General features: G+C 30.1%; 1 protein-coding gene across 1 annotated transcript; it reads left to right on the top strand.

Moving 5' to 3' along the window:
• The first annotated feature begins 2,630 nt into the window (after positions 1 to 2,630).
• LOC113404054 (protein Jumonji) lies at positions 2,631 to 26,504 on the top strand. Its single transcript, XM_064220408.1, has 29 exons — positions 2,631 to 2,732; positions 3,900 to 4,072; positions 4,657 to 5,118; positions 7,230 to 7,283; positions 9,492 to 9,545; positions 9,822 to 9,875; positions 10,339 to 10,386; positions 10,704 to 10,751; positions 11,306 to 11,353; positions 12,456 to 12,503; positions 13,026 to 13,073; positions 13,681 to 13,737; positions 14,234 to 14,275; positions 14,824 to 14,877; positions 15,450 to 15,500; positions 15,747 to 15,803; positions 16,390 to 16,425; positions 17,816 to 17,863; positions 19,074 to 19,175; positions 19,451 to 19,731; positions 19,818 to 20,054; positions 20,185 to 20,398; positions 20,806 to 21,035; positions 21,115 to 21,312; positions 21,385 to 21,551; positions 21,962 to 22,253; positions 22,822 to 22,995; positions 23,512 to 23,610; positions 23,767 to 26,504. Exons 1-29 carry the CDS (start codon positions 2,725 to 2,727, stop codon positions 23,974 to 23,976), a joined length of 3,594 nt encoding a protein of 1,197 aa, XP_064076478.1. The 5' UTR covers positions 2,631 to 2,724; the 3' UTR covers positions 23,977 to 26,504.
• The last annotated feature ends 1,326 nt before the right edge of the window (positions 26,505 to 27,830 follow it).

Raw genomic sequence — 27,830 nt, 5'->3', positions numbered from 1 at the left:
GACTGTATTTTTTTCATTTACAATTTCTAAATAATCTAATATCCGTTACTGACACTATTCGAAACAATCGGATAACCATAACCGTCTAATCTGAAACTAAAATATTATTAATATATTGTATCCATATCCGGATTCGAAATTATATATCCAATTATCCATAACATCCCTGGTTTATCATATAGTTATGATACGATTTGTTTTCGGATTATCCGAATGTTTCGGTGAGAAATTTTCGAATATTAGTAGATTATTTAAAAATTGTTGAAGAGAAAATTACAAGGTTTTAGGTATTAGTTGACAGTTTCATAGGTAATTAGCAAAAAATTTAGTTTACTTAAAATTAGCAAAAAAATATTAGCTGCTATTTATTGGATTCGGTTATAGTTACGGATAGATTTATATTTATGTACATAACCACAAATCATTATGATTCGAAAATGTGGAACTTTTAGAAATTTATAATTAAAGAAATCTTCTAATAAATAAATATGAACTTATAAAGTAAACAGACATTTGCCGTGATATATATTTCACAACAACAAAATATTATAATTTGAAGGAAAATTATACTAATAGAAAAACACAAATGTACACTTTTAAATACATAGGTACATACAGTTGGAAATAATATCACAATTTTTAATCTAATTCGTGATTAATCATCATATGTGATGAATGTATAGTTTCTCCAAATACTTTACTTATTTTAAGTTAAAATCCTACATGGTCTTTTAACGTAGATATAATGAACACAATTAATATATAGAAACGTTAATTCTGAAATCAATATAGTAATTATATATTATGATGAGCTTTTGGTTATAAAAAAATATTTCATTATAACTTACATTTTTGACTATTTTTCAACAACCTGTAAGCTCAATGAATTTGTTGTTTATAAGTGAATATTTTAATAAAATAATGTTCTATATTTATTCATAAAATAATTTAAAACAATATAATGGGTAAGTATCTACAATTGCGACCACAAATTACATATACACTAACAACATACATATACACATTACAAATTACAATTACACATAAAAATTGTATTTCGTTCTTTTTTTACACGTTGTGTATCTACCGCCGATGATGTTAAATGTACCTACTAGGAAGTAGCTACATGTTATATTATTTTGTTTGATGTCTAGGACATACAGTAGAGTAGGGTATAATATAGTTTCGAGTCTTAATTGATTTTAAAAAAACTGCAGTATAAGCTACATTCAGATCACTAATACATTATTAGTACTTACTATTATATATTAATTTGATTTCTTATTTTAAAAAAAACATTTCGCATTTTTTCTTTTTATCATTTAGAACTAAATTGTTTGATAAGCCAACTTCATGTCAGTGATATTGCATTGTAAACATCGTCATAATTTACTTGTTTACTCTCAACTTAAAAACGTGTATATATAGATATATACATATATATATGTGTGTGTAATCAGCAAACAATACAATATCACCGTTGCGAAAAGAAAGAACATTTTTATATACCAAGAATGAAAAAAATAATCCTTGTCGAAATCCCATTCCTAGTACTGATGCAGAAGACTTCATTCAATTAATAGACATCTGTTGATTTATTTCGATTAAACATAAAGCAGTGAGATCAAGAGCTTTACCATTACCATAGTAAAAGTTTTTAGCTTGTTCAAAAACGTTTCAGCTCTATACAGTCAAACACTTTAGATAAATCACAGAATGCGCCTAATTATATATGTCTAAGTATACAAAGGCCCGGGACCCATAGTAAAGTCGAATTGCTTACTTTGAAAATTAGTATTTATACCAAAGCGAACCAAAAGTTGATTTAACATCACTTTTTCAAAAATGTTGTTAAGTGACGGAAGCGTAGAAGTAGGTCTATAATTACAAGGATCGTTTCTGTTTCTTGTTTTGGAAGTGGTAAAACTTTAATTAATTTCGATAAATTACGAAATAATTACCCGTTTCTTAACAATGGTTAAAAATTTAATCTAAACGGAAATACGCCATAAATCATTGGTTCTTTTAATATTAAGACTTTTAAATACATTTATAATATCTAATGATGTAACTCGTTCAAATAAACATTTAACTACAACTTAATATGGAAACATTATTTTTTTATTATTTATTCGCTTAAAAAGTAGACAATTTTGTGGAAAGTTATTTCAGTGGGCATTTTGTTCCAAATCCGAATTTATATATTACGTATTTCATAAGTTTATTATATTAGGCAAATTTTAATTTTTTGGTTCACAGTTTCACACCACTATTCATCATATCCCATGTAGCCTTGATTATATTATCCTAATTAATGTTTTTAATTTCGTAATATTTTTATTCTTTTAAGTAAATAGATTTATCTTGACTACAAAGTAATTAAATAGTTTTTGAATATGTAACACTTTTTTTGTGAAGTGTTGATGGAATAGGGATTAAAGTGCGGGAGTGTAGTCGGTCTCAGGGATAATCGTATTAAGTGATGTAGGTAGAAATATGGAATGTATATGTGTTTTTATAATTAGTTAAATATTAATCTTTTTTATTTTTGCGTTTAAGGTATTTGGATTTTGGATCATCTCTGAAAGCTGAAGTGTCTCAGTCTGGCCAACTTGGTACGCAGATATTAAAATTGTCAAGTTGTCACTTGACGTTTGATGGTGGCGAGACGCCAGGCGCAACTACAGTTGTGATTTATTTAAGACGCTTTTCACAAAAAGCATCATGAAAACGTAAGTTCAATAAACTTGTATTATTCTTATTTGAAAAATATTGTTAAACTTTTCTATTAATTTTATTTATACTTCTTATAACAACGATATAGTAATACTTTAATGATAATATTATAATACTCGCCAAAACAACGGCTAATATATAAAATGACAAATATCGGATTAGCAAAAGTCCTCGAGTTTAAATTAACTAAATGAAGCTTTTTCGAGTTTAAATGAACTAAATGAAGCTTTTTTGAAATAAATTATAACTACTTTTAATTTTCACTTTGTTGCAAATTCTGTGTATTACTTTTTTGCATAATACCTTCATACTTCATCCGACTCACATAAGTAAATATAAAAAAAATACTTGTAATTTTTAGAATATTATATTCTATGTATGTATATTACCTTACATATGATAATTATCGTGATTAAAACTGACTACAAATTATTTGTCTTCAATTCAGTCTGTATTTTCTTTGTTTTTTTGTGTATCAACCCTCTAATCTCAAATTTTGATCATTATTACATGTGTACTGCGGTTTTACCCGCGTTAAATTAATACTATATGTTAAAAATAAATCTTAAACACCTCTATATTATTTAACAGAAGTGTAACAACAATTTTTATCATATCCTGCCATCCATCTAGTAGCAAACAAATATGGACATAAACTTTAAGCTATTTCATTAATAACTTGGAATACTATAATAATCTAATTATTGATAGAAGTTTTGTCTTGTTTAGACTTATAAAGTTTAGAGGGTAATTGTGTACTGAAATATCTTGTAGGAATATTTGATTCTGATTATTTCGACTTTTTGAGGACTCAAACTTTGTATAATAAAGGTTACAGGGCTTGGAGGGAAGTGAATCATATATATAGTTGCAGAAATTTTCGATTTACCCAGGGTTCTATTGTATTGAAGTTAGGGCAATTTTAAGCTTTTACTGTTTAAAATGTTTATATGACTACAGATAGAGATCAGTTGAAAAAAAAAAAAATATTGATATACATTCTAAATTAATATTATAAAGGACTATAATAACATTTTAAAAAGGTTATGTTTAAATGCAATGAAATGAACTAAATATTCAATCTTTGTGTTATCAATTATCAAAATAATTTAGTGAGATATTTAGTAAAGCATTGGAAACTAAATATTATCTTTTATTTATAGGAAAGTTCAAGCCCAACGCAAGTTTGCTCAGGGAGCTTATGTGCCACCGAGTGCAAATATTATTAATACTGTTATAAACAGGCGAGTTAATAATTCTAATGGCAAACCAAATAGATATTTTTTTCGTCATAACACATCGGCGGGAAGACTTTTGGACTCAATTTCATTTGAAGGTAAGTACATGACTTGAAAATAAGATATGAGTCCATAATGTATTTATTTTATGATATTATATAATAATTGAGTATTTATACTATATAATATATATATTGATACTATATCCTTTTGGATAAGCTTACTATCTGAGTAATCTCATAATATAAATGACTGCTCTCATCTCTAATGACATTAAATGGATTGCCAATAATTATATAATCTTATGTGACATTTCAAGTTAAGTAATTAGGGTATTCATAATGCTCTTAATTCTTTTGTTATTATTAGTTTAAAATAAGTAGTTTAATATGGGTGACTTGATGCCAATTGGTCGCTGCCCATATACATTATCCCTGTAAGAAATAAACATCACTAATATGCCACCAACCTTGGGAACTAATATGTTGTCTCTTCTGCTCATATTAGCTCACTCACCATTCAAATCATAACACATATATATAGAGTATTACCACTTGGCCGTAGAATAAAATTTATTATAATACAATCAAATTATTCACAATCTTAATTCAATATCTAGTTGTTATGTAAATGATATAAAATGTAACTAATTAAAATTAAATGATAAATTTTTGATTCTTAGGTATTCACATACATAAACCAGTCGTTGTATTAGAAAGATTAGAGAACCATCAATTTCAACAAGTGGACAATGAACCTGATGATCCCAGTGACATATTGATACCTATTAATACTGTATCTTCTAAAACACAAGTTACGACAGTCTCAAGGAGATTACCTTCACTGAGAAATGCATCAAACCGGAATTCATCATGTTTGTGTTCGAGATCAAGAGTTGAAAAAAAGAAAATTATTTCAAAAAAGAAACCTATTAAACATAATTATCCTCTAAAAAGAATCAGACGTAAACCAACTAGAAACAGAAAATTTTATATGAAGTTGAGATCAGCCAGACCAGCATCTACCGTCGATACAGATTTCTCAATTGAAGATGATAAGCCCTTGATGTTCTACACCAAGAAAACAAAACGAATTATCAAAAAGCAAGAAAAACAACAGAAGCTTCCACTGATGAGCAACAAAGGTATTAATTTATATTTAATTGTCATATGAATATTTGATAAAATAATAAATATGTTAGTAAGGTAAACTTACTAAGTGTTAGTTCAAATTTTATTTAATGTCGGATATTGTAACATAATTTTGGCGCACGTTACATGTTTACATTCTTTTAAAATAAATTATTCAATTTCTAAACTAAAATATTGGATGTCATCTGTCAATTGACTTTGTAAACAATTTCTAAGGTTATGTTTACGCATAATTTAAAATTACCGCTAATTTTGACATTTGAAACAAAAATGCACTTTTAATGCATTATGCATTTCCGAACCAATTTAGATTTATTATCTTTATATTATCTTTGAGATGATCTTTGACATTTGTCTAAAGCTTCACTTTCCTTCCGCTTTTTGAGTCGAAATGTGACGCTAATTTATTTTCGATGTTTTTATAACTTTTATATTGTTTTAAACTTTGAATATTGTTGAAAAATAGTTGTTTAAATGAACAGTGAGTTCTATTATGAAGAATTGGAAATAAATTCATATCGGATTATTAAAATTAATTCCGATATTTGCCGCCTGGTGGTAAGTTTTGAATCTTTCTTCGAAATTTGAATTTATTCGAATTGTACTGTGTCGTAACAACGATTGTGGTTCTTTACAGGGAATTTTTAGAATATTTCCCATGATGCATTTTGTTATTTGTGAAAAAATAACCGGGATTGACCGGGTAAGTCGTTTGGAATATTAAAGTTAAAAGTATAGGATTTCGAAATTTGTAATAGATTCTAATCAGAATTATCTCTCCTTTTACAGTTATTTTTCAAAGTTATTTTTCAAAGTTATTTTTCGACAATATTTTTCAAAGCTATTTATTTATTATTATTTTACGGTATTTTTCGTTATTTATTTTCTTCAATTATTTCATGGATTAATCTCTTCATCTATTTACTGGGATGATATTCTTGAATAATTTTCGGGAATTATTTTCTTTGGCATTATCTTCGATTGGATATTTTCAACGCTTTTCGAGGAACATTTCAACTTCATTTCGTTGGATATTTTGAAGATTTAAATAGAAGTTTACTTCTGGGAAACTTATAATTTGAAGTTTACTTGGTGAAGAAGGATTTTTGGAAACTTTTAAGGAAGTAAAACCTTATCACACTAATTTATATTACTGGATCTTGGTATGTAATTATTACATATTTATTTTCTCCGAAAATTAACCGCGCGAGATTTAATTAGAAATTTATTTCCATTTATAAAAAAATTGGCATTCAAACCTCATTTAAACCTTATTCAAACCTTATTCAAACCTTATCGAAACATTATTGAAACTTTATTCAAACTATTTTTCACTATTATTTAAATTAATTTATAATTATTTAGAGTTTTGGTTTAATCAAGTTGATAAACTTGACTTGTTTGTAACTTTACTTTAAGTAACTTAGTTGCCAATTTTGAATAATTTTACCTAAAGTTGAAATTTGACAAGTATTCAAATATTTTTGTTGAACTTTAAAAATTTTTTTTTTACATTTAGTAAATATTTGTTTAAGCTTAATTTAAACGGATGTAAACATCCTGGCGCCCGATTATGTTAACAATTAAATTTAGAATATTATAAGAATATTACTTTTTCATTATTTTTGAATAAAATATTTTTGAACATAGATTTGCTGTTTTTGTAAATCTATTTGTAATGTTAAAATAATTTATCTGACTTCCGGAGCACTTTCTTTTGAGGATTTGTTTAGTTTAAAACTTTTCCAACTCTACTGATGTCTCAAAGAAATTTAAATATTTTTTTTGTTGACAGTTCACTCGTCAATACCCACACCCAATTTTAACGTTACAATATGTTTTGCCATTTCAAATTGATTTTCAAACTATTTTATTACAGCTATAAATATCTTTGGCTATGAATATATATATTCACTTAGTAATTCACTGTAATTCATTAGTTACAGTTCATGGCCAGATAAAAATTTAATATTAAAGTGATAATATAGAAACAACACTTTTGTTAATAGTCAAACCCCTTTAAAGAGACTAGTTCAATATATATGATTTTTATAAGACTTCAGTGAGCAAATTCCAAATTGTAATATTGAGTGATCATTTGCAGAAATCCCACCAATTAAGCAGGCTGCGCCGAATATTCAGCCTACGAATGTTGCGAGTAAGATTATTTGCATTTATTCAATGTACCTCTTAAAGTAAAAAGAATATTTTCTCATAGCATGCTTATATTGTCATTATCATCATTATTAACCTGTGTCCGTCAGCTGCTGGTCATAGGCCTCTCCTACGTCTCTGCCAAGACCTCCTCCAATCCTTCTGTATTACTTATTCTGTAAAAAAATATACAGGAATAGAGGATCTTGCATAAGTATAAGCTAATCTGCTAATATCATGTAGACCGCCTTTGGCTTCGACGTAGTCAAATTGGAATAATTATGTAAATGTATGTGATAGTTTGAAGTTCCTCCATTTTTAAAAACTAACATCATAAGGACCTTTTTAAATTCTTATATACCTATAAAAAGTTATACATAAAGATGAAATGTAATGTTTATTGCAAAATGATAAAAGTAAAGTAACGGTATGTAAATGTTTCACTGTTGGACTAAGGCCGCTTCTCAAGAAGAGAAGTAGGCTAGGAGATTCCTCCCACTCGCGTCTTAAACGCGGCGTGGTGGACATACATGTGAAAAAAATTCACTCGACAAATGACGAATTCGAAATATGCAGTTTTCCTGGACGAGACGAATTATCAAAGATTAAGCACATGATAAATCACCGAAACTTGCCCGTATTTGAATCATTTCAATTATTGCAATTGTCGGTTAAGATTCACGTATTCTAGCCACTGTTTTAACTAGATTTATCTCGGCTCAACATTTTGACTTTTTAAATAATAATCCTAGCCCGGTTTATAAGCGTTCTTAGGACTGACACAGGCCTGTAGGTCTGAAGGATGGGTAAAGGCAATATGTTCCCGATTATCTCAGCCTGTGCGTTTTTTAATCTCTAAAGCCATTTTTTTTTTGTCACAAACCGAATTCCATGGATCTAAAGTAAATAAATAAAACTGACAATACGAGACAATGACATGCTATTCCGAAACATACCTGTTTACAGTATAACACTTTACAATATTACTTTTGATTTTGCACTATATATAGTTTGTAAATATTAAATATTTTCAATTCCAAGATAATTACAACAAATATTAAATCTATTTCGACAATTTCTCGCTGAAATGAAAAATAAAATACAGGAAAAATCGCTCAGAAAAGCAGGAAGAAAATATTCTTGTAACTAATTTTTATTTAAATACCCTTGGTTTCTAACGCCTTACCTGTATAAATGTAATATTTGTTAATTATTTTCAGACCGTTCTGAATCAGATGTTCATTTACAAAGTGGTAAGTATTTTTTAATTATTTTTATATTACAAATTAGCAGCTCCTCGTGCTTCACCCTCGTCAAAAGTTCTGCTTCGTGTCCACTGAACTGTCTTACGCAAATTATTTTACAAATCGGACTCGTAGAACCATATTTTAGCGTATTCAAACAAACTCACTTTATAATATTTGTATAACTTGAGCGAAGATGCTCAATATAGTTCTTTGAAAAGAAACCTTGTTTATACACGATTACGGCGAAGCCAAAAGGAGATCTTATGCTTTTAGCACGCTATATATCTGTAAAGCTATTATGGAAGAACAAACTCAAAATCCTCCGTAGATATATGAGCAATTGTCATTATATATATAATTATGTAATTTAAAGCAGTTTACCACATTTCACAAGTGAGATATGGAGTGATTTCTTACAGAATATCACTTTTTTTCTCATAATACCACCTACCTAAGTATAATTATACCGAACACGTAAAAGCGGTTATAAAAACTATAGTAAAGTCAAGTGACAGATATTAATGTAGCAGTATAATGTGACGCCTTAGCTCCCATCGCTTCACTAGGGGGGGTAGGGGAAATTCCTGCCTAAATGTTAGACCAGAAATCGCTTAATATGGGACGGTGTGAACGGTTAGTACAGGATCTTGTACTAACGAATCGGCCTATAGGTGTCAGGCCTCTTACCCCTTGGGATCCAAGAGTACTGAAATCTGGCCAGCAAGAAATCTTTCCACTTCGGGCAGAGAGAACTCTCTACCAGGTCTCTGAGACCACGCGGGCCGTTCTAGAGCACAACCGTCAAATAATTATAAAGATTAAGCTCTAGATAACCCTGAACTTACGACGACTACTCTCAAACAGCGAGTTTATTATTAATAAGACATTATTGGTAATGGATCAGGTTCCTCTTTTAAACTGAAAATTAATCATAGTACCTAGAAAATATTTTTATGTAATTTCAGCTGATGCCTCTCAATCGGAGACTGTTATTCAATCACAACCTCAAACTATAAGGGGTAAGATTTATTTTAAATTCTGGTTTAATAATGTTTAATTGTAGCCGCTTCATTTTGTATTTATATCATAAACTGACAAGATGCAATAAGCGTTGCTTGAAATATATTAATTTCGCTGATCTTTGTAATTCGTTGTAGATCTTTGTTAGTACTAAGTAATCGTTGTTGTTGTACAAAAGCGATAGATGATTTCTTTAAAGTTGATTGTTTCTCTTTTACAATATAAATTAATTATAGGATATCTATTATATGTTAATGATGTTTTGATTGTTTCAGCGGGCGTCTCTCAAACGGGGTCTGTATTACAACCGCGATCTCAAACTATGAGGGGTAAGACTTTTTATAATTCTGTTTCGATAATATTGGATTATTCATCTACATAAATTACACGTGTTACTCTTTTTCATACGAATTAATATATTGTTTTACAATTAAACTAAAGTAAAACTGTCTTACTATTTTTTAAAACACACCATAAAGGTTTCCGTAGACTATGAAAAATAGGTATATCATGTCGCTGGCTTTACTGTAGACTTTGGAGACCTACAAATACAAAGATTTTTATTTATTTTATTGTTTTGAGATCGTACTTTAATCTCTTCGACATTGCCTGGACTGATAATTTTCTTTCCGACTACATGCGTCGTCATATAAAGCTACATCTCAAAAATGAGCAACATATGAACATATTTTATACCCTTCGCCCAACTTGATTTGACAAAAGTTTGATCTTAATACTAACTTAAATAATAGAACCGCTTATTATATGACTATATATTTTTTGTTATTTTAGCTGGTGTCTATCAATCGGTACCTCAATCACGATCTCACACAATGAGGGGTGAGACTTTTTTTTTATTCTGTTTAATTAGCGTTTAAGAGTAACCTCTATTTTATTGAAATATGTAAACTGTACATTATAATATTAATAATGTAAATTATAATCCATGATGTTGACTATTTCATGCGTATTGTGAATACTAATATCATTGAGTGTGTATCTTATTAGAAAAAAAATTGAGCGTATAAATGTTCCGTATTCAAATTTTATGTAGTTGGTACTTATCGACATGAAATTTGATTATGAAATTTTCGATATATTCTAAATTCGTGGTAGGAATAATTTAACATGTCAATAATATGTTTTAATTACTCCAGCTGGTGTCTACCAATCGGTACCACAATCGAGATCTCACCCTATGAGAAGTAAGTCTTTTTTAAATCTGTTTTAATATTTAATTGCAACCGATAAATACATTACGGGTGAATTTTCCACCTGGGCGTAGATAGGCAAACATTGCGAAGTTGAAGATAATATTGAATTTTAGGTTAGTATATATTTGGTATGTTACCCGAAATAAACGACGAAATAAAATTGAAATAAATTCAAGATTTTCCATAAGTTTTCTGAGTGTCGTTACTTCCCAGAATTTGACCCTTATTAACGAAATTGTGAATGGATGTAATAATACAGGCTAATTATTTTTTCAAAATCAACGGGTTCTATTAGTATTAGTAGAGTATTGATTTATAAAAACACCGATGACGCAGTTTTAGTTTGCATCAAATTTGGGCCAGAGATTCGTTTGAGTATTTTTTTGAGTTTGAGGATTTGACCAGCTACGTGAAAAATTCATATATATATATATATACAATACAAACGTGTGAGATTACTGTTTAAACAAAAAACATGTCAGTTTGTTATTTTTTTTGTAATCTAAATTATTCATAGGACCTCTATTAAATGTCGATTATTTCAGCTGGTTTCTCTCAATCGGTACCTCAATCGCGACTTCATACTATGAGGGGTAAGACTTTTTTATATGATACTAGCGACCGGCGCCGGCTTCGCACGGGTGCAATGCTGATACTAAATATACTACAGAATGTCTTTATACACAACGTTTACAGGTTTTTATCATTAGACAATACAAACCTTCGAAAATATTCATTTAATTTACATGCTTTAAAGGGCCATCTATATGAAATGCACAATGTATTTAAGGTAGGTGCTTAATTGGATAAAGATGAATGCTGTATTGATTAAAATCGCTTCGTGAATAAGCCATTATTTGTCGTAAAAAGTAAAGGACAATTTGTTTAATTGTGGGTTATCCCTATGAGATAGACATGCAGTAAAAGTGGGAGAGACTCCATACTTTTTTAAAGAAGGATTAAAGCGTACAACGCTTACTTTGCTGTCTCTTTGTTTTTATAAACTACGTTCGCAAGTGATTTTGTTTTAAACTTTGTAATGATCTAAAGGAGACGCTACGTAATTAATATTTTAATTTTACTTAGTAATACCTAGGTAATACCTACGTTTACATATATAGCTTTATATATATGACATAATAAAATAGTCATCGAACGAAACACAGATCGGTCCTGGCTATCCTAGCTAGGCTAATTAAATAACCTGTGTTATAATCCTCTCGCCGAAAGTTGAAATAATTGAAATAAATTAGAAATATTTAGAATTGTATGTACCTTAGACATTAGAAGCTTTGTAAAAGTAATACAATACAAACTTTAAAAGAACAATCCTACGATAGAAAATTTTCAAATAGTTTTACCGATTGCTCTGCGCATGCGTAAGCAAATTACCTATTAACGGCTATCTTAAGGACTTACTAATTCCTTATTCTATTCCATTATTCTATATTAATTTTGACGACCTTGAAATTTAATTGCTTTCATACGTTGTGTATATTTATTCATTATTTTAAATCGTTCAACATCATTTATTTGATTATATAGTAAAATTGTCAGAACATAATCTCCATTGAATTTTGCATTGGGTTTATTTTGAACATGACATTTATGGTTCATTGTTTCACTTTTATAATCCATATAAATCTTAAGACTAATCTTCAAATGTAATCTGCTTTAATATTTTAATTATTTCAGCTGGTGTCTATCAATCAGTAGCACGATCGCGACCTCACAATATGAGGGGTAAGACCTTTTTTGACTTCTTTTTAAAATACTATTAATCTGATCGCTCCTTTATGAATCCTAGTAGTTTCCTGCGAAACTTTGCGTTTATTCAAAACATTTTTTAGGAATTTCGAAACCTAAGACATTTTTTGTTTTGGTTTCATTTCATTGTAAACTGCAAGTCAAACATCTACATTTGGCGCCAAAATGATGAAACCTCTTTTAAATGAAAATTTTAATACCAAATAGTATACATTAGTTCAGTTAGAAGGCTTACGTTTTCTTTTTTTTTTCTTATACAGCCGTAGTACCGCTCTCTATTAATATATAAGATATGTATATTGAACTGACAACAGGCATTGTTAAAATATATAAAATTCCGCTGGTCGTTCGAAATTAAAATATTGAGTAAAAGTTGTTGTATACATACGCAAAGGACTTTTTTTAATATGACATTGTGATTTATTTGTTCCCCTTTTGTAATGTACTTTAATTATAAGACCTCTTTTCTATGGCAATAATATTTTTTTATTATTTCAGCTGGTGTCTATCAATCGGTACCTCAATCGCGAAGTCATCATATGAGGGGTAAGATTTTTTTTCTTTATTCTGTTTAAAACGATAATTTAAAACCATGTAGGCAATTTGCCTCTGGTTAGGTAAAAATATAATAAAAATAATGATAAATACTTGTAACAGTTACATTTTTGCTACAATTTAGTTCAGATTCGAATTAAATTAGATAATAAGAACATATTTAGATGATTTTTATTAAGTAAACTTGTTTTCAGTCGACGCGGCATAAAAAGTTAATTACGCTAACATAGCAAGGTATTGAAAAAAACTAGCTTGAATTTTTTACACAAGTCACTATTGAGAATTGTTTATTTAATTATTCTAAATTGCATTCATGAGAAGATCTTTGTCCCGAATAGGCAGTCAAGTTATGTGCTACTGCCAAATAAATTATTAAGACATTATACTGCGATATAATAAATACACAGCGATAGTTGATAGATTTACCGAAGACATTAGACGCTCCGGTAAAATATAAACGTGGACGGTGATTTGAAAGTAGGGTGGCAGTAAATATCCGAGTATAATTCCACAACTACCTACTACCAATTACTCTGCGCATGCGTAAGGAATGTCCTATTATTTTTAAGGATCTACTATAATATTCTACAATTTTCAGAAATACCTGGAGCGTGTCCACCCGAGAGAGTCCAAACTTATCGACGGCTAAAACGATGTGAGACACACACTTATTTAATAACGTATAATGTATTCGTTTGTGTTCTACCAACAAATATATGTGTAATTATTTATCATTTATATATCAGGTTTCTAAATGTTAAGTATTTATCCAAATAAGTAATTACATAAGTAATTTATAATGGATTGCACACGTTATGCATAAACGTATCTATGCGTATGCATAACTTTGTGTGTGCGTGTGTAACGGTCACACCTCCCAAGCCCATAGTTTCATTTTGATTAGCATCTGAACCAAAGTTAAAACAAACCCACTTTACGAAACAAAATATATCCTATACAATATTTAGATTTACATTAATTCTTTCTTTACGTCAAATAAAAGTAGAACGTAATAAAATTTAAAGGTTCCAATGATGCTCAGGCTATTTCTCATTTAGAGGAGGAGGTTTAGGAGGACCATATCCGCCATTTTATATCCATATATAGACAATCTAGTATATGCATTTTGAATATATGTTAATTATTTTTAGACCGCAATGAATCTGCTGCTCATTTACGAGTTGCGCAAACTGGTAAGATTTTTTTACTCATTTTTATATTCAAATAAATACTCATCTAATATATTACCATTCCACCGTGAGATCTTGTATGTGTTTAGAAAATATCCAAGTAGTTAAACAGGCGAATGGAGCAAATATTCGTGGCAATTTGGAACAAATTATCTTTCACTTGATGGACGAATCTGCTATTAGGTAAACAACACAATCTATCTTGATTCGCACACGCAATGTAATTTAATACATTCGATAATTCGATAGACATGATATATATATGGCTCTAAGTGATCGTTTCAGAACCATAATTGGAGGAATGATTACGATATGATGCTATAACAGATTTTTCTATTGATGTTTTGTGATATTGTCATAAATTTTAACGAAAACTAATTGACATCGTGTACGTGAAAATATAGCACCAACAATATTTGATGTGAGTAGGTAGAAAAAAGCGGCGCGTTTGGCACGCAGTGTGATGTCGTTACTCGACGATAATCTTTAGAATTTAACAGTATTGTGGGATCTTCTTTTACGTATCAACTGTATTTTTTAATTGTTCTCAGCGCGTGCCTCACAATTCGACTCGATAAAAGAATCAAAACCTCAGTCTGTGATCGGTAAGTTTTTCTTTTATATTATAATATGTAGTATATAGCAGAAGACCTTGTTAGTGAATGTGAATATGGTCGATTCGTGTGATTCGGGTATTTTAATTTACTTGGATTTTGATTGGACAAGTGTAGCACTATAGTGCTACAGTATAGCACTTGACAGACCTGCGTTATTATTCTTAATATTAGAATATCTGATGCGTGACGGTAGAACGTCACCCTGCAGTAGTCAGTATTGTTGTGATCCGGTTTGAAGGCTGAGTGAGATGGTGTAACTATAAGCAGAAGGGACATAACATCTTAGTTCTCAAGGTTGGGGGCGCATTGGCGATGTAGGAATGGTTAATATTTATTACAGCGCCATTGTCTATGGGCAGTGATGTCCACTTTATATCAGGTGGCACATTTTACCGTCCGTCTGTATCATAAAAGAAAAAAAAAACAACCTAGAAGAACAATCTTGTAATACAATATTTAACCATAGTTCTACCAATTATACGGCCCATGCGCAATAACATTACTGTCTTCAGACTTATTCAAAGATATGCTGAATTGTAATACTCAACTTTAATTTCCAGAAATACCTGAAGAAGACATGGCAGATGACTCTTATCCAGTGAAAAGTAAACGTAAGAAAATAATCATTAATTTAATTCAAATGTTTACATGACTATAACATTTTTTTTGATTATTTTCAGCTTGTGCCTTACCAATAGAGGCGAAACCTCAAACCTTCCCTCAGAATAAAATGATTTAATTAAAAATTTTATTTAATTCTGCTTTAATAATTAGATTTACGTAATTTATTTTTGTTTAATATATTTCGACTTTGTCAGGGAATTACTGAATTGTAATAAGCGATGATAATTTTTCAGAAATACCTGAAGTTTGTGCACCTAAGCCAGAGAAGTCTCTCTCACCGAAAAGTACATGTAAGAACCTTTACATTCTTTCAATATAAGTTGCATTTGCTGGGTTGATTTGTATGTCTAAACTCACTGACTTAACAATGTACGACGTAGCATGTCAATATATCTAATTACGTAGCAGACTTAAATATGAAATCTCACAGGTATAAATGTCGCTTCACCTAAACATTATTATTATATAGGTTACTAGTTGTCGCCCGTGGCTCCACTTGCATTTTGGTGTCGAAAGCTTATGTCCTCCCTAGATGTTCAAGTTTGCTTAATATCAAATTTCATCAAATTCGGTTCAATGGTTTTATTAATAAAATATTTGTGTACATAATGTATTATGATCACAGACATTTTTTTAATTTTCGTCTAAACTTTATCGTAATAAATCGTAATTATTTAACACATATTTTTGACGACCTTTGTTTTTTCCATAGGGATGTGTTAATTCCAGTTACGTAATTAATTTAATTATAGTGAAAATGAAAAGAACAGAATATTAAGTGTATTTATTTTTATAAGACATTCTTCCTTTTTTATAATTTAAATTAGGTATGGGACCTTTTTCTACGAGGCAAATAATATTTTTGATTGTTTTCAGCTTGTGCCTCTAAAATTGAATCGAAACCTGCAATGGGTAAGCCGTTTTTATATTTGCAAAGTTTTATTCTTCAATTTTAATAATATTTGATTGTAACCGCTTCGCTGTTAATATAAATATTAAACTGACAATATGTGGTAGGCAACATGTACACGTCAGTTTCGCTAGTCGCTCGGAATTAAATGAATCTTCTTCTTCGTGCGCTTCATTACGGAAGGTCGTGCTTGTCTTGAAAACCCTTCACTGTTAGGACGACTAGGTTCCTGCACACTTATCTGTTCTTGGCTCGTCTCAGTTGATCTTTCCTACTACAATACGTTTATCCATATTTTCTGTTCGTTTCCGGTTGACCCAAGTATCTCGTTGGTAGCATATAGTGCGCACTCTGGGAGTAATGTAATCTTCAGTTAACCGAGGAGAGGTTTGTTGGTTCTTGTCTGTGTCCACAGTATGCGCAACATTCTTCAAATTGAATGATTAGTTCAGGTTGTTTAGGATATTTGCATAATTTATTTTAATTTAATACTATTTTACTTTCCGCCTTTGTCAAGGAAATACTATAAAAAAGTAAACATTTTCAGAAGTACCTGAAGCGTGTGCTCCTAAACATGAGGAGTTTTCATTGAAAAGTATAAGTGCAAAACTTTACATTGCTTTAATTTAAGCAAACAAAGTTGCAATTTTTCATAGTACGTAGCTGTTAATACAGTGACAAAAGAATTATAGAACACATATAATAAGAAGTATAAAGATATATATGTTGACATCATGAAATAATCCTAAAGATTTATTCACTTTTACTTCCTCTATATACATCTCACTATATACTCTCACTCGTATACAATTGTAATTATGTTGATAATTTCCAGATCGCTCCGAGTCGAAAGATCCTTTACAAGTCATGCAAACCTACGGAAAGATCTATTACTCATTATTATGTTTGATTAAAATTGTTTAAAAACTATTCAAGTGTTGTTACGGTCACTTAATATTATACTTATCTATAACAAATCGAGTATCGTTATTCCAAAATTAATTTGACAACGCTAAATTCGCTATCCTACTTTCCAACCGACGTTAGTTTCATTTAATTTAATGTTAAACTATTAATTTAAAAACAAAGCGGTTAAGCTGAATTTGAGCAGCAAGATAATACTTGTCTTAAATAAGTTTGGTGGGTCCATACATTCCAGTTTTGTATTTATGTAACGCCACGAAACGAAAAAATAAAAAAAAAATAAGTGTCCTTAGAAATTATTAAGTAATACTATTGAAAAAAAAAAGTTTGTACGTTAATTACTTTTAACTAAATTCTTAATACATATTATTCGTTGGCGAATAATAGAGCAATGTCAAAAAGTAGAAATTTGTGGAATATTAGCGGCTCAAATAGTATTTGAACTTGATGTTATTTGGTCATTTTCAGAAAAACACCAAAGAGTATCCGTTACGACGACCGGTCCGGATTATACAAGTAAGGCATATATTTATAATTATTAAATAATTGACATTTAGAAAATGTATTTTAAGTTAATTTCAATCAAGTCATTGATTGGGATACAACCCAAACGTTTTACAACATATACCTGTGTGATTTAAACTTTATTAATAAAAGTCTTATATTAAAGACGGACACCTCATGAACGAACAGCTTGTTCATTTTGAATGGACACTTGATACTTATAAAAAAAAAACAATCCTTCCTAGTTACCATTTCCATAGACAGAAAATTAGGCTAGGATTTATAGATACAACCGAACTTACATCACACAACACAAGATAATTATTACAATTATTAAAATGTGAATCATTTTAATAGACTCGGTAATGGTAAAGTAACAAAAATCTAAATTTTAGATTATGGCGCTATTGTATGGCGGTACATTAAAATGATATAAATTCAAATTATAGATAAGATACGAAAGGCACTGGCAATATGTCTGCGGAAAGACAATTATAAAATCTTTAAAATAATAAAAAGTCAAATATTAGTTCAGATCGTTTTATTAATACAAATAAAAATAAAATAAGAGAAAAAAAACACGTTTCATCCAAGAAAATCATGTCTCCGACAATACACTATGTGTATGCAAAGCATTATTCAGAGATGTGATTAGAAATTATAAGAATTTTGTTTTTTATAATGTATATACATTTTACATGTTGAAACCGCTGAACCTATTTAGATTAAATTTAATATGGATAGTTTAAGTCCCGGGCAAGGACATAGTCTACTTTTTAATTCACCCCTAAAGTGGGTAAAATGGGGGGTAACGGTTTGTTTCCAATAGTTAATTATAGTTTAGTTTATTTTAGTTAGGCTACAAATAAAGTCATAACATATATTATAATAAAATATTATTTATATATTCTTATCCATATCCAGAGCTGAAATGAAGTAACCATAACACTTCCTCCACACTGATCAAATATTAGATCGAATTTAATACTTAAAGTATATCTCTACACTAGTAACGTTACAGCATCCAAAAATAACGGTATTTTAAGATACCAAAATTTCTTAAATAAATAAAAAAAGTTGTCCGTCTTAAGTTAACGCTGTTATATCTACTTTAAAATAATATAGAATCTTTAAATAAGTATATCAATATAATGGCTATAAATATATATTGACTACGCTACTGGGGATTTTTAAATGAATATATTGACAACTTTTTTTACAGATAAGAATGTCTCTCAAACAAACGATTCTTCGTTTTATGGGAATAATGGAATAGCAAACTGGATGTGTAATTCACGTGCAGTAAATGAAGTTTCCAATAATGGTAACGAAAATGTACAAACTTTTAAAAAACCTCAAGACACATCCATGACAGCTCAAAAATGAAATACGAGAGATAAAAATAATGTGCGACTGTTGTCAGTAAATTACCTCAGTAAGAAGCATTGTCAGAATCGGAATCATTTAGATCTTCTGGTTCCTAAATTACACACGTTTCCCGTGTTTTCCGTGACGTTGCTTACCCTTCCATTTTAACATCCCACCAACCTCTAATACACCTTCAATTAGTGAAAATGACTCATCACCCATGCACTACAGATACAGCTGAAGCCAAAGAAGAAAACGGTACTGCATCTGACAACAATCATCCTCTTCAAACAAAGACAAATGGAGCGGACGACGGAGCGGTTGCTGGTCCTTCAACTTCATTAGAAAATACCGAGCAATGTGATTCACCTACTCCTATATCTGGAAAAAAACAAAATGGCAAAAAGAAAACTAGGACAACTAGACGAAAGAAAAAAATTGGTACTATTAAAAATTCAGATGCTAAGATATTAGAGGCACCTGTGTTTCATCCGAACGAAGAAGAATTTCGAGTGAGAATATTTTTATTTATAATCTTATCTATCTTTGTAATTTTCTTATCAAGGCTCAACAAATTTATATAATTTTCTTTTTTCAGGATCCAATAGCATATTTCCAAAAAATAATGCCAGAGGCGGCTAAATTTGGTTTGTGCAAAGTGATTGCCCCATCAGGTTTCAAACCAGAATGCACGATTACAGACTCGATTCGTTTTGTAGTAACAAATCAATATATTGCAAGACTATACAGCCGATGGGGTCCAGTAACACGTGAACTATGTGCCTTGCGCTCATTTTTAACGTCACAAAATATTACGTTTTCCCACGCGCCCTTAGTAAGTATTTTTTATTATTAATAAAAGTTGTTATATTGAACAAATCATTAATACTAATTTTATTGATATTAATTTATTGGTTAACAATATATTGTTGTAAAAATATTTTAATCATTGAAATTATTTTTAGATGGAGGGCTTAGAAGTAAATTTGCCTAAGTTATTGCATTTCGTACAACGACAAGGTGGACTCAAGGCGAATGTAAAAAGCCGCACATACGTAGATACGAGGAAGTGGAACAGACTGGCAGAGGAACTTAATTACACAAAAATGAACAATCCAGCAAAAAAACTGGATCAAATATATGTGAAATATCTACTACCGTACGACGCCCTCACTCAAAGTAAATTTTAGCGACAAATTGTTACATTTATTTACAAAGTGGATCACGTCTAAATGGATTATGATGTTCATCATCCCTATATACTTCATTATATTTCTAAGATTTTTGAAATTAAACCATAAAAAATATAAACAAATTGCGGTAGAACTCAGCAAACTCAGAAAGTTCGTTATATTATGTAGTTTTTTTGTCATTGAATTACAAAATAACTTTTGCTTAATAGATCTTTGTTGTTTAAAACCCATTTGGTACTTAGGGATGTAGGGAGATGAAAAAAAAATATCTTCGTTAAAATACACGCACAGACATAATACTCTTCTGAAAACCTTTATTAATGTTAATTTGCAATAATATATTATAAAAGCTGTTTTACGATCAGAGATAAAATTATCTATAATCTTTCCCAGAGGAACGGCAAGATCTAGCGGAGCAAATGGATAAGAGATGGTCGAAAAGAAACGATAGATTGTTACAACGAGCGCAAAACCCTCTACATCGTCAAAGGAGATTGCTAGGGGAGTCTGATTCATCGGATGATGACGACTGTGAAGAAAACCAACAAATAGCCGCAGCGCTCAACGAAGCCGAAGAGTGTGTGATTCGTGGACGAGTCATGAATCTTACTAATTTTAAAAAGGTAATTATTTTTCAAATTAATTTGGATAAACTATATCATGTTTATTAATACAAAATCTTATCATATTGGGTCATTGTAGATAGCCAAGACTGCGCTCCAAATATTTTTCCCATTGAAACCAACGACCTCCGAAGTTGAATCACAATACTGGAAGCTCGTGCTCCTCGGCAATGAGCACGTGTGCGTCAACACCGCGTCGATCGATACAGGCACTGAGGGTTATGGGTTTAGTAAAAATAAAAATGAGCCCTACGGCAAACATCCGTGGAATTTGAAGGTAGGAATATTTTTATGAATGATACAATGTAATTAATTATACATTTATTATATTGACACGTATTCTGTTTAGATGTTGAGTCAGAATAAAGGCAATGTTCTCCGTTCGCTCGGACCTGTACTAGGAGTGACGGTTCCAACCCTCCATGTCGGTATGATCTACTCGACGAGTTGCTGGCATCGCGATCCTCATGGTCTGCCATGGATGGAGTACATGCACACTGGACCTCAAAAAATTTGGTGAATATATATCGCAAGTGAATGTATGTTATTAAGCCTATATGCGAACATCATTCTGAGACTACGTGCGAATCATTTTAATTTTTTGGCTATACATATAAAGTTTGAATCATTATTATTAGTTTACTTTGCTGTGCTTTTTTAATTTAAAATTTATATCAAAGTCTCACAGTTGTATTTATGAAATCGAGATACAATTTTCTTATTTGTTAGTAGTCAAGACGGTTTTTTATTATTTTTTTGTATATTTATATTCAAATATATATGTATTTAAGGTCTAGTAAAAAAATCATAAAAAAGTATCATTACAATCGAAATGGAAGCTCTCACAAAATTCTGAAAATATGTTTTGATAAATATTTTGATCGTGAATACTTACACGTTGATCATACGTAAATATTCTGTCCCAGGTATGGTATACCAGATACGGAGAGTACCCGATTCCGGCGCGCCGTAGAGAGCCTTTGTCCAACTGCTTGCCAGAACAAGTCGATATGGCTTCCGTCAGACATTGCAATGATCCCGCCGACTTTGTTGCTAGAACGCAACGTGTCAATGTCACGCATAGTTCAGAAACCTGGGGAATATATCATAGTGTTCCCGAAAGCTTATTCGTGCTCTATCTGTACGGGCTACACGATCTCGGAGAGTGTTTACTTTGCAACTAATCCTTGGGTTAAAACTGTTAACTATGTTTTTCAAGTAAGTTTTATAAGATTTTAATTTAAAAAAAGTATAGATACAATAGTCATAATGACGCTACAAAATACATACAACCAATTAATAGTAGACCGTAGACGGTTCTGTAAGATATATGTTATCAACCAATGCGTTATCAACTATGCGAACTAAGTTATATGGCTCTTGTTCTCTAATTTTACTTTTTTTTATGGTATAAGTTGGCGTCAGAGCAAATGGGCCACCCGATGGTAAGTGGTCACCCCTACCCATAGACAATGGCGCTGTAAATAATATTAATCATTCCTTACATCGCCAATGCGCCTCAGCCTTGAGAACTAAGATGTAATGTCCCTCGTGTCTGTAGTTACACTGGCTCACTTACCCTTCAAATCGGAATGTCTGATGAGTGGATGGTACCTACCCAGATGGGCTTGCACATAGCCCTACCACCGAGTAGGGCTTTATGCAAGTCGTCACATCGTTGAGGGTTGTGTCTTATAAAATTGAAAACGTTCGGTTTCATAAATATGTATATAATGTAATGTATATATAATACATGCAATGGTGTCTAAAAAAATACTTTCCGTAGGAGTTGCGTCAGAGTTGTGAACCGACGATGTTCTCGCTAGAACAACTGCTGATCGCTATAGCTCGCGACGAGGGCGCCTCACTCACAATGCTGCAGCTGGTGCACGAGAATTTCTCCGCTATTCTCTCTGAGGAGCTTGAAAACCGACGTCAGCTTGAAAAGCATGGACTTAAGGTGATTTAATAAACATCGAACGTACAAATGAGGCCAGCCGTATCCAAATTAAACGGAAATAAAACCGCAGGACAAATAGTCAACATTATAAAGTTTAGCTGGATAACATACTTTTATTACGATATAAAAACAGTTTACGCGTTACTTTCGACAGTCGACTAAATCACATAAAGCGTTTAATAAAAAAAAAATTACACGTTTTACTAAAAAACTAATCTGCGCAATTTAATTAATAATTATACGTTTATTATTATAATCGAAATTGAGTCAGCGAACTTTTTCCACACACATATACAACATCTGTGTTGCAGAACTATCGATAGTTGACCTCGGAAACTATTCAGGATATCGATAGTATCGATAGCTCTCAGTGAGCAATACTATTGATAACAGCGAAACTATCGATAGACTATCGATTGTCTATGAACTCTGGCCGTTTTCTATATTTACTAATAAACATTTAAAATAACTAATGTAATTTTATATAATACCTTTAATGATTAATTATTTTTTAAGCCTCGTGTTCTTCAATCCGAAAAACGAAACGCAGCCGGAGCGTGGAACGTGCACGAGAACGAATGTGAAGTTTGTCGTACAACGCTATATCTATCCCGGGTGAGGTTCCGTTTGTTACACTTTTTTTTATGTAATTTAGTTATTAATATATAGATTTACAGAAGACTTTATATAATTTTTAACAAAAGAGCTTTTCAGCTTTTTGTATTTTTTTTGCATTACAATAAATTTTGATAAAGTAAAAATAAATTACAGGTGAAAGGAGTATTTCGCAAGAAATATTCAGTCTGCCTACGACACGCTTTACAAGTTCTTGACAACAAGGTTAAGAAAATCGAAAGACGCGAGACGGAAACGTTTGAAATGGAATATTTCTTCACAACCTTCGAATTAAAAGAATTGATCTCATCAGTAATACAACGCTTAACAAAACAACCTGAAAAGAAACAACAAGACATTATATAAGATTATATTAAGTCTTAAGCCTATTTTGTTGGCAAGAACTAAACCAAACTAGTCTTAAATTTAATTTAAATTTAGAAAACATTTTATATCAACTTAAATATCATTGATAAGCTCAAATGATTATAATTAATTTCACATTATATTTACAGCGAATATTTTCCCGTGTTAAATGCATAACAATGTAAATAAACCCTTACTTAAAGTCAGACGCTGAGATAAGTTGCGTTCCTTACAAGAGCAAAAGGTTTTTTTGTAATAAAAGAGTGTCGATCAAAATGCATAATTGTGTCATTTTATAATCTAGAAATAATTAATTGTAATACCTTATATTAATACTAAAATTAAAGTCAGACAGACAGACAATTATTTTTAAAATATACATATGAATAAACCTTAAAACGCCTTTATACAGGTGTTTATTATTGCAAAATTATGACATCGGTTCTCTTTCATATTATAATTAATAATAATCTAAGATAATGTTTATTTATTTTAGTTTAGGAATTGATCGAATAGAATTGACAGACCTCTATCTCTTAAAAGTTGAGATGAACTTTTTGACAGTCAACCATACACAATAAGTTAAAGGTTTAAAAAAAACGTTTATTTCTTCAAAAGAAAAATTTAAGACTACTGAAATGTAATATAAGGTACAGAATACATTTTACTGTTTAAAAAATATTAGGCATTTAGGTATTTTCCTTTAAGGATACCGTCAATGTGAAAGGAAGTGATGTATGTGACTAATACACAAAATATTCTAGTACACTTTGTCATACTTTAGATATAGTTATTTTACCCTAATTAGACATTACAATAAGAAATTTGCAGGACTGTATAATAATTATTTTCGGTAAATTTTAGTATGACTAAAAATTAAAAAAAAAAAACAATTTCGGTTTAACTAAAATAAATTTATACTATATTCTTCAATTAAATTCAAGTAAAAAAAGTGTTGAAAATACTAATAGTATTTATACGAAAGTTATACTTTTAAAAAACGAAAATTTTCATAAAGGTTTTTCAAAAACGAAAGATAAGGTAGGATAGGAATAGAGGACCAAAATTATGGACGAATTTATTGTAAAAATATCAAAGGTAATTTTTTGTTGATATTTTCATATTAACTAAATTTTATCATTCAGCTAGTAACATTCCTATTCAGAATAAACTTTATCAAATGATTTTGGACGATACTTAAATGTTCGTATTTCTGCATATGATTTTACAAATACATTTAAACTTTATCGGTTAATTTTACGGTATGATCTCCAGCACACTCCTTTTGTTTGATGCAAATACCTAAACATTCCACTGCAAAACATCAGTTTTGTTATAGCACCAATATCATATATCCTTACAATTATTATCTTCTGTGCCTATAATATAAGAAAATTAATAATTGTATTGCATACATCTTTAAAATGTTATGTAACATATTTATATAGGCCTCTCCAATTAAACTAGTTCAACAACTTTCGAAGCTCATAATCGAAATTTATCAATTATCTCTCAAAACGACCGACGTAATCTAACCTGCACAAAGGTTAACGTGTTAATTAAGTTAGCTTTTAGACCAGAATGTAAAAGAAGCTAGGGTTTCTAATGAAAATATGATCTATATTGTATTCGTTTTTGCTAATATATTTTTCATTTTATTGGCAACTTAAAGACTACTATTTAGGAATTGAATAATAAATAATAAATTTTAACGTATGAATACCTCCGCCCTGGCAATTGAAGTCTCTTATAGACTTTATTTCTTTCTCTGCGAAAACGAATCTTGGATGCTTTTGCAATTAAATAGTTCTTAAAATAAGAACTATATTTAATATATTCCACTACAATATGGCACAATTTTATTTATTTGTGAGTTAATAGCGATGTAAATGGAATAAATTGAAAGACATAATTTTCCAGAACATCGCGGTATTATAATAAGATGTGCCATTCATATTTTGATCTCCCAAGGTCAGGTATTTATTTAAATTTATAAGTGCTATTGATATGGACTACGTATAAAAGTCTTTTTGATCATTTGTTTATGAAAAAATCTTAAAATAAGATTTAGAATAAGTTAAAATTAACTAATTGACTATAAATTTGTACAATATTTATAAACGGGTAGCAAGTCTCAAAATTAGGTATTTTATGGATATAATTGTTTAACAAGTGAAATATCACGTAAAGAACCGTCCGTAATATTGCTGTTATCCAAATACATAAATATGAAAGTTATTAAAGGACTAAACTAATTATAACCATGACTAAAAGTGCAAGCGAAAAATATTTGTGTACGAGTGATTAAATTACATAGTCGGCCGCTGCCGTACCGGTACCACTTCTTTTCCCGTATATAAGCTGCTTTAGTAATGAAGTCAATTTACTTTAATGCTCAATCCGAACTCATGCTTAATTCGATTATTGTACGGATCTTAATCATATACAATATTTTGTATATTTGAATAGTTTCGTATGTATTTGTAATCTTAAAATATCTATATACCTTTCTGATTCCTTATAAACGGATATTAAAGCTTCTCAATATGATAGTTTATATAAAATATAATATATAAAAAAATATCTAAATTGGAGGTAATTTACTATTTTTTATATTAATATCAAAAATTTAGTTTGAGATGCCCAGAAAGTATTCAAAATTCAGTGAACAAAAATAATTCAAATCCCCATAAGCAAACTAAATATTTTTATAATATAAATTTAAAATAATACCACAGTACAAGCGAAAAAAAACGTTCAAAATAAAATGTTCCTTGACTTTTTGGGAAAATATTTATTATAAATAAATATTAAGCTTTTTGTAATTATTATTATTTCACATTTAAAAGAAGTACACTATATTCTACAAAAGAATTTTTAATTATGTGCAACACATAATAACTGAATATTGGTCGTTACAGATAGAAATAGTATAGAAATAAGATCGCGCACCGAAAGAAGCCTACGCGAAGCCTGCACCGCGAGGGTGAAATTTGATAAATCTGAAAAGCTGGCTTTAGGCGCGCTTTCGACTATAAATTGTAATGTGTTAATCAAAAATCAATTGTCTATAACATTAAAATATGTTAAACATATTTAATATCCTTATATTTTGTACGTTTAAGTATATTTTCATTTATGTATATACTAGCAATCAGCAGTCACTATGTGGCTCGCTAAAACTTTTCCTAAAACTTATAATAAATTAACTATCGCTGGGTATCATACGAAATCTTGAAAAGACAAAAGTACAGTTCAAGACCTTTCCAAAGCTACAACATTGAAAAAAGTACTATCATATTACATACACTGGAGAGGGCTGGCTTATGTGACTAATTATGATATAAAAGAGATCTATAGTTGATTTACCTCAACACATTCTTAATTGCTAATTAATTAGTCACTCGGTGATATACTACTTAAATCAATAAACTTCACAAGAATTTGAATATGTATACAGTAAGTATTTGTCAACAGTTATGTTTATTGTTGAGAATACTAATATTACTTACAGTGTATTATCCATATTAAAAATAAAGTGTAAAAATATGATTGTTTTTTATTATATACCTATCGTGTCTTATTTTATAATTCAAAATATCTAATGATAAATCTATCTATATAAATCTATCTATCTAAAAAAAATTGCATAATAGATATATATTATATGTACATAAATAAGTTATTCGGGATTCTATTCGAAAAAATATATTTCTCATTGTTTAAATTCCATCAGACAGAGATCGTCCAAAGCCAACTGCGTGACTTGAAAATTTGAACTGTTTTAGCATGTTTCTGCTAGCCATTCTTCGGTATAGTAACCATCTATTATTATAATTCCATCAAAATGATAA

This window comes from Vanessa tameamea, chromosome Z (assembly GCF_037043105.1).
Source record: "Vanessa tameamea isolate UH-Manoa-2023 chromosome Z, ilVanTame1 primary haplotype, whole genome shotgun sequence".
In the NCBI taxonomy this organism is placed as follows: Eukaryota; Metazoa; Arthropoda; class Insecta; order Lepidoptera; family Nymphalidae; genus Vanessa; species Vanessa tameamea.
The sequence above is the reverse complement of the archived record's forward strand: the minus strand, read 5'-3'. Positions and strand labels throughout refer to the sequence as shown.

Excerpts from the sequence above, each read along its gene's own strand:
- LOC113404054 (XM_064220408.1), top strand. Across the intron at positions 13,074-13,680 it reads GCGAAGTCATCATATGAGGG|AAATACCTGGAGCGTGTCCA; the intron begins GTAAGATTTTTT and ends TACAATTTTCAG. Across the intron at positions 23,611-23,766 it reads CAACGCTATATCTATCCCGG|GTGAAAGGAGTATTTCGCAA; the intron begins GTGAGGTTCCGT and ends AATAAATTACAG.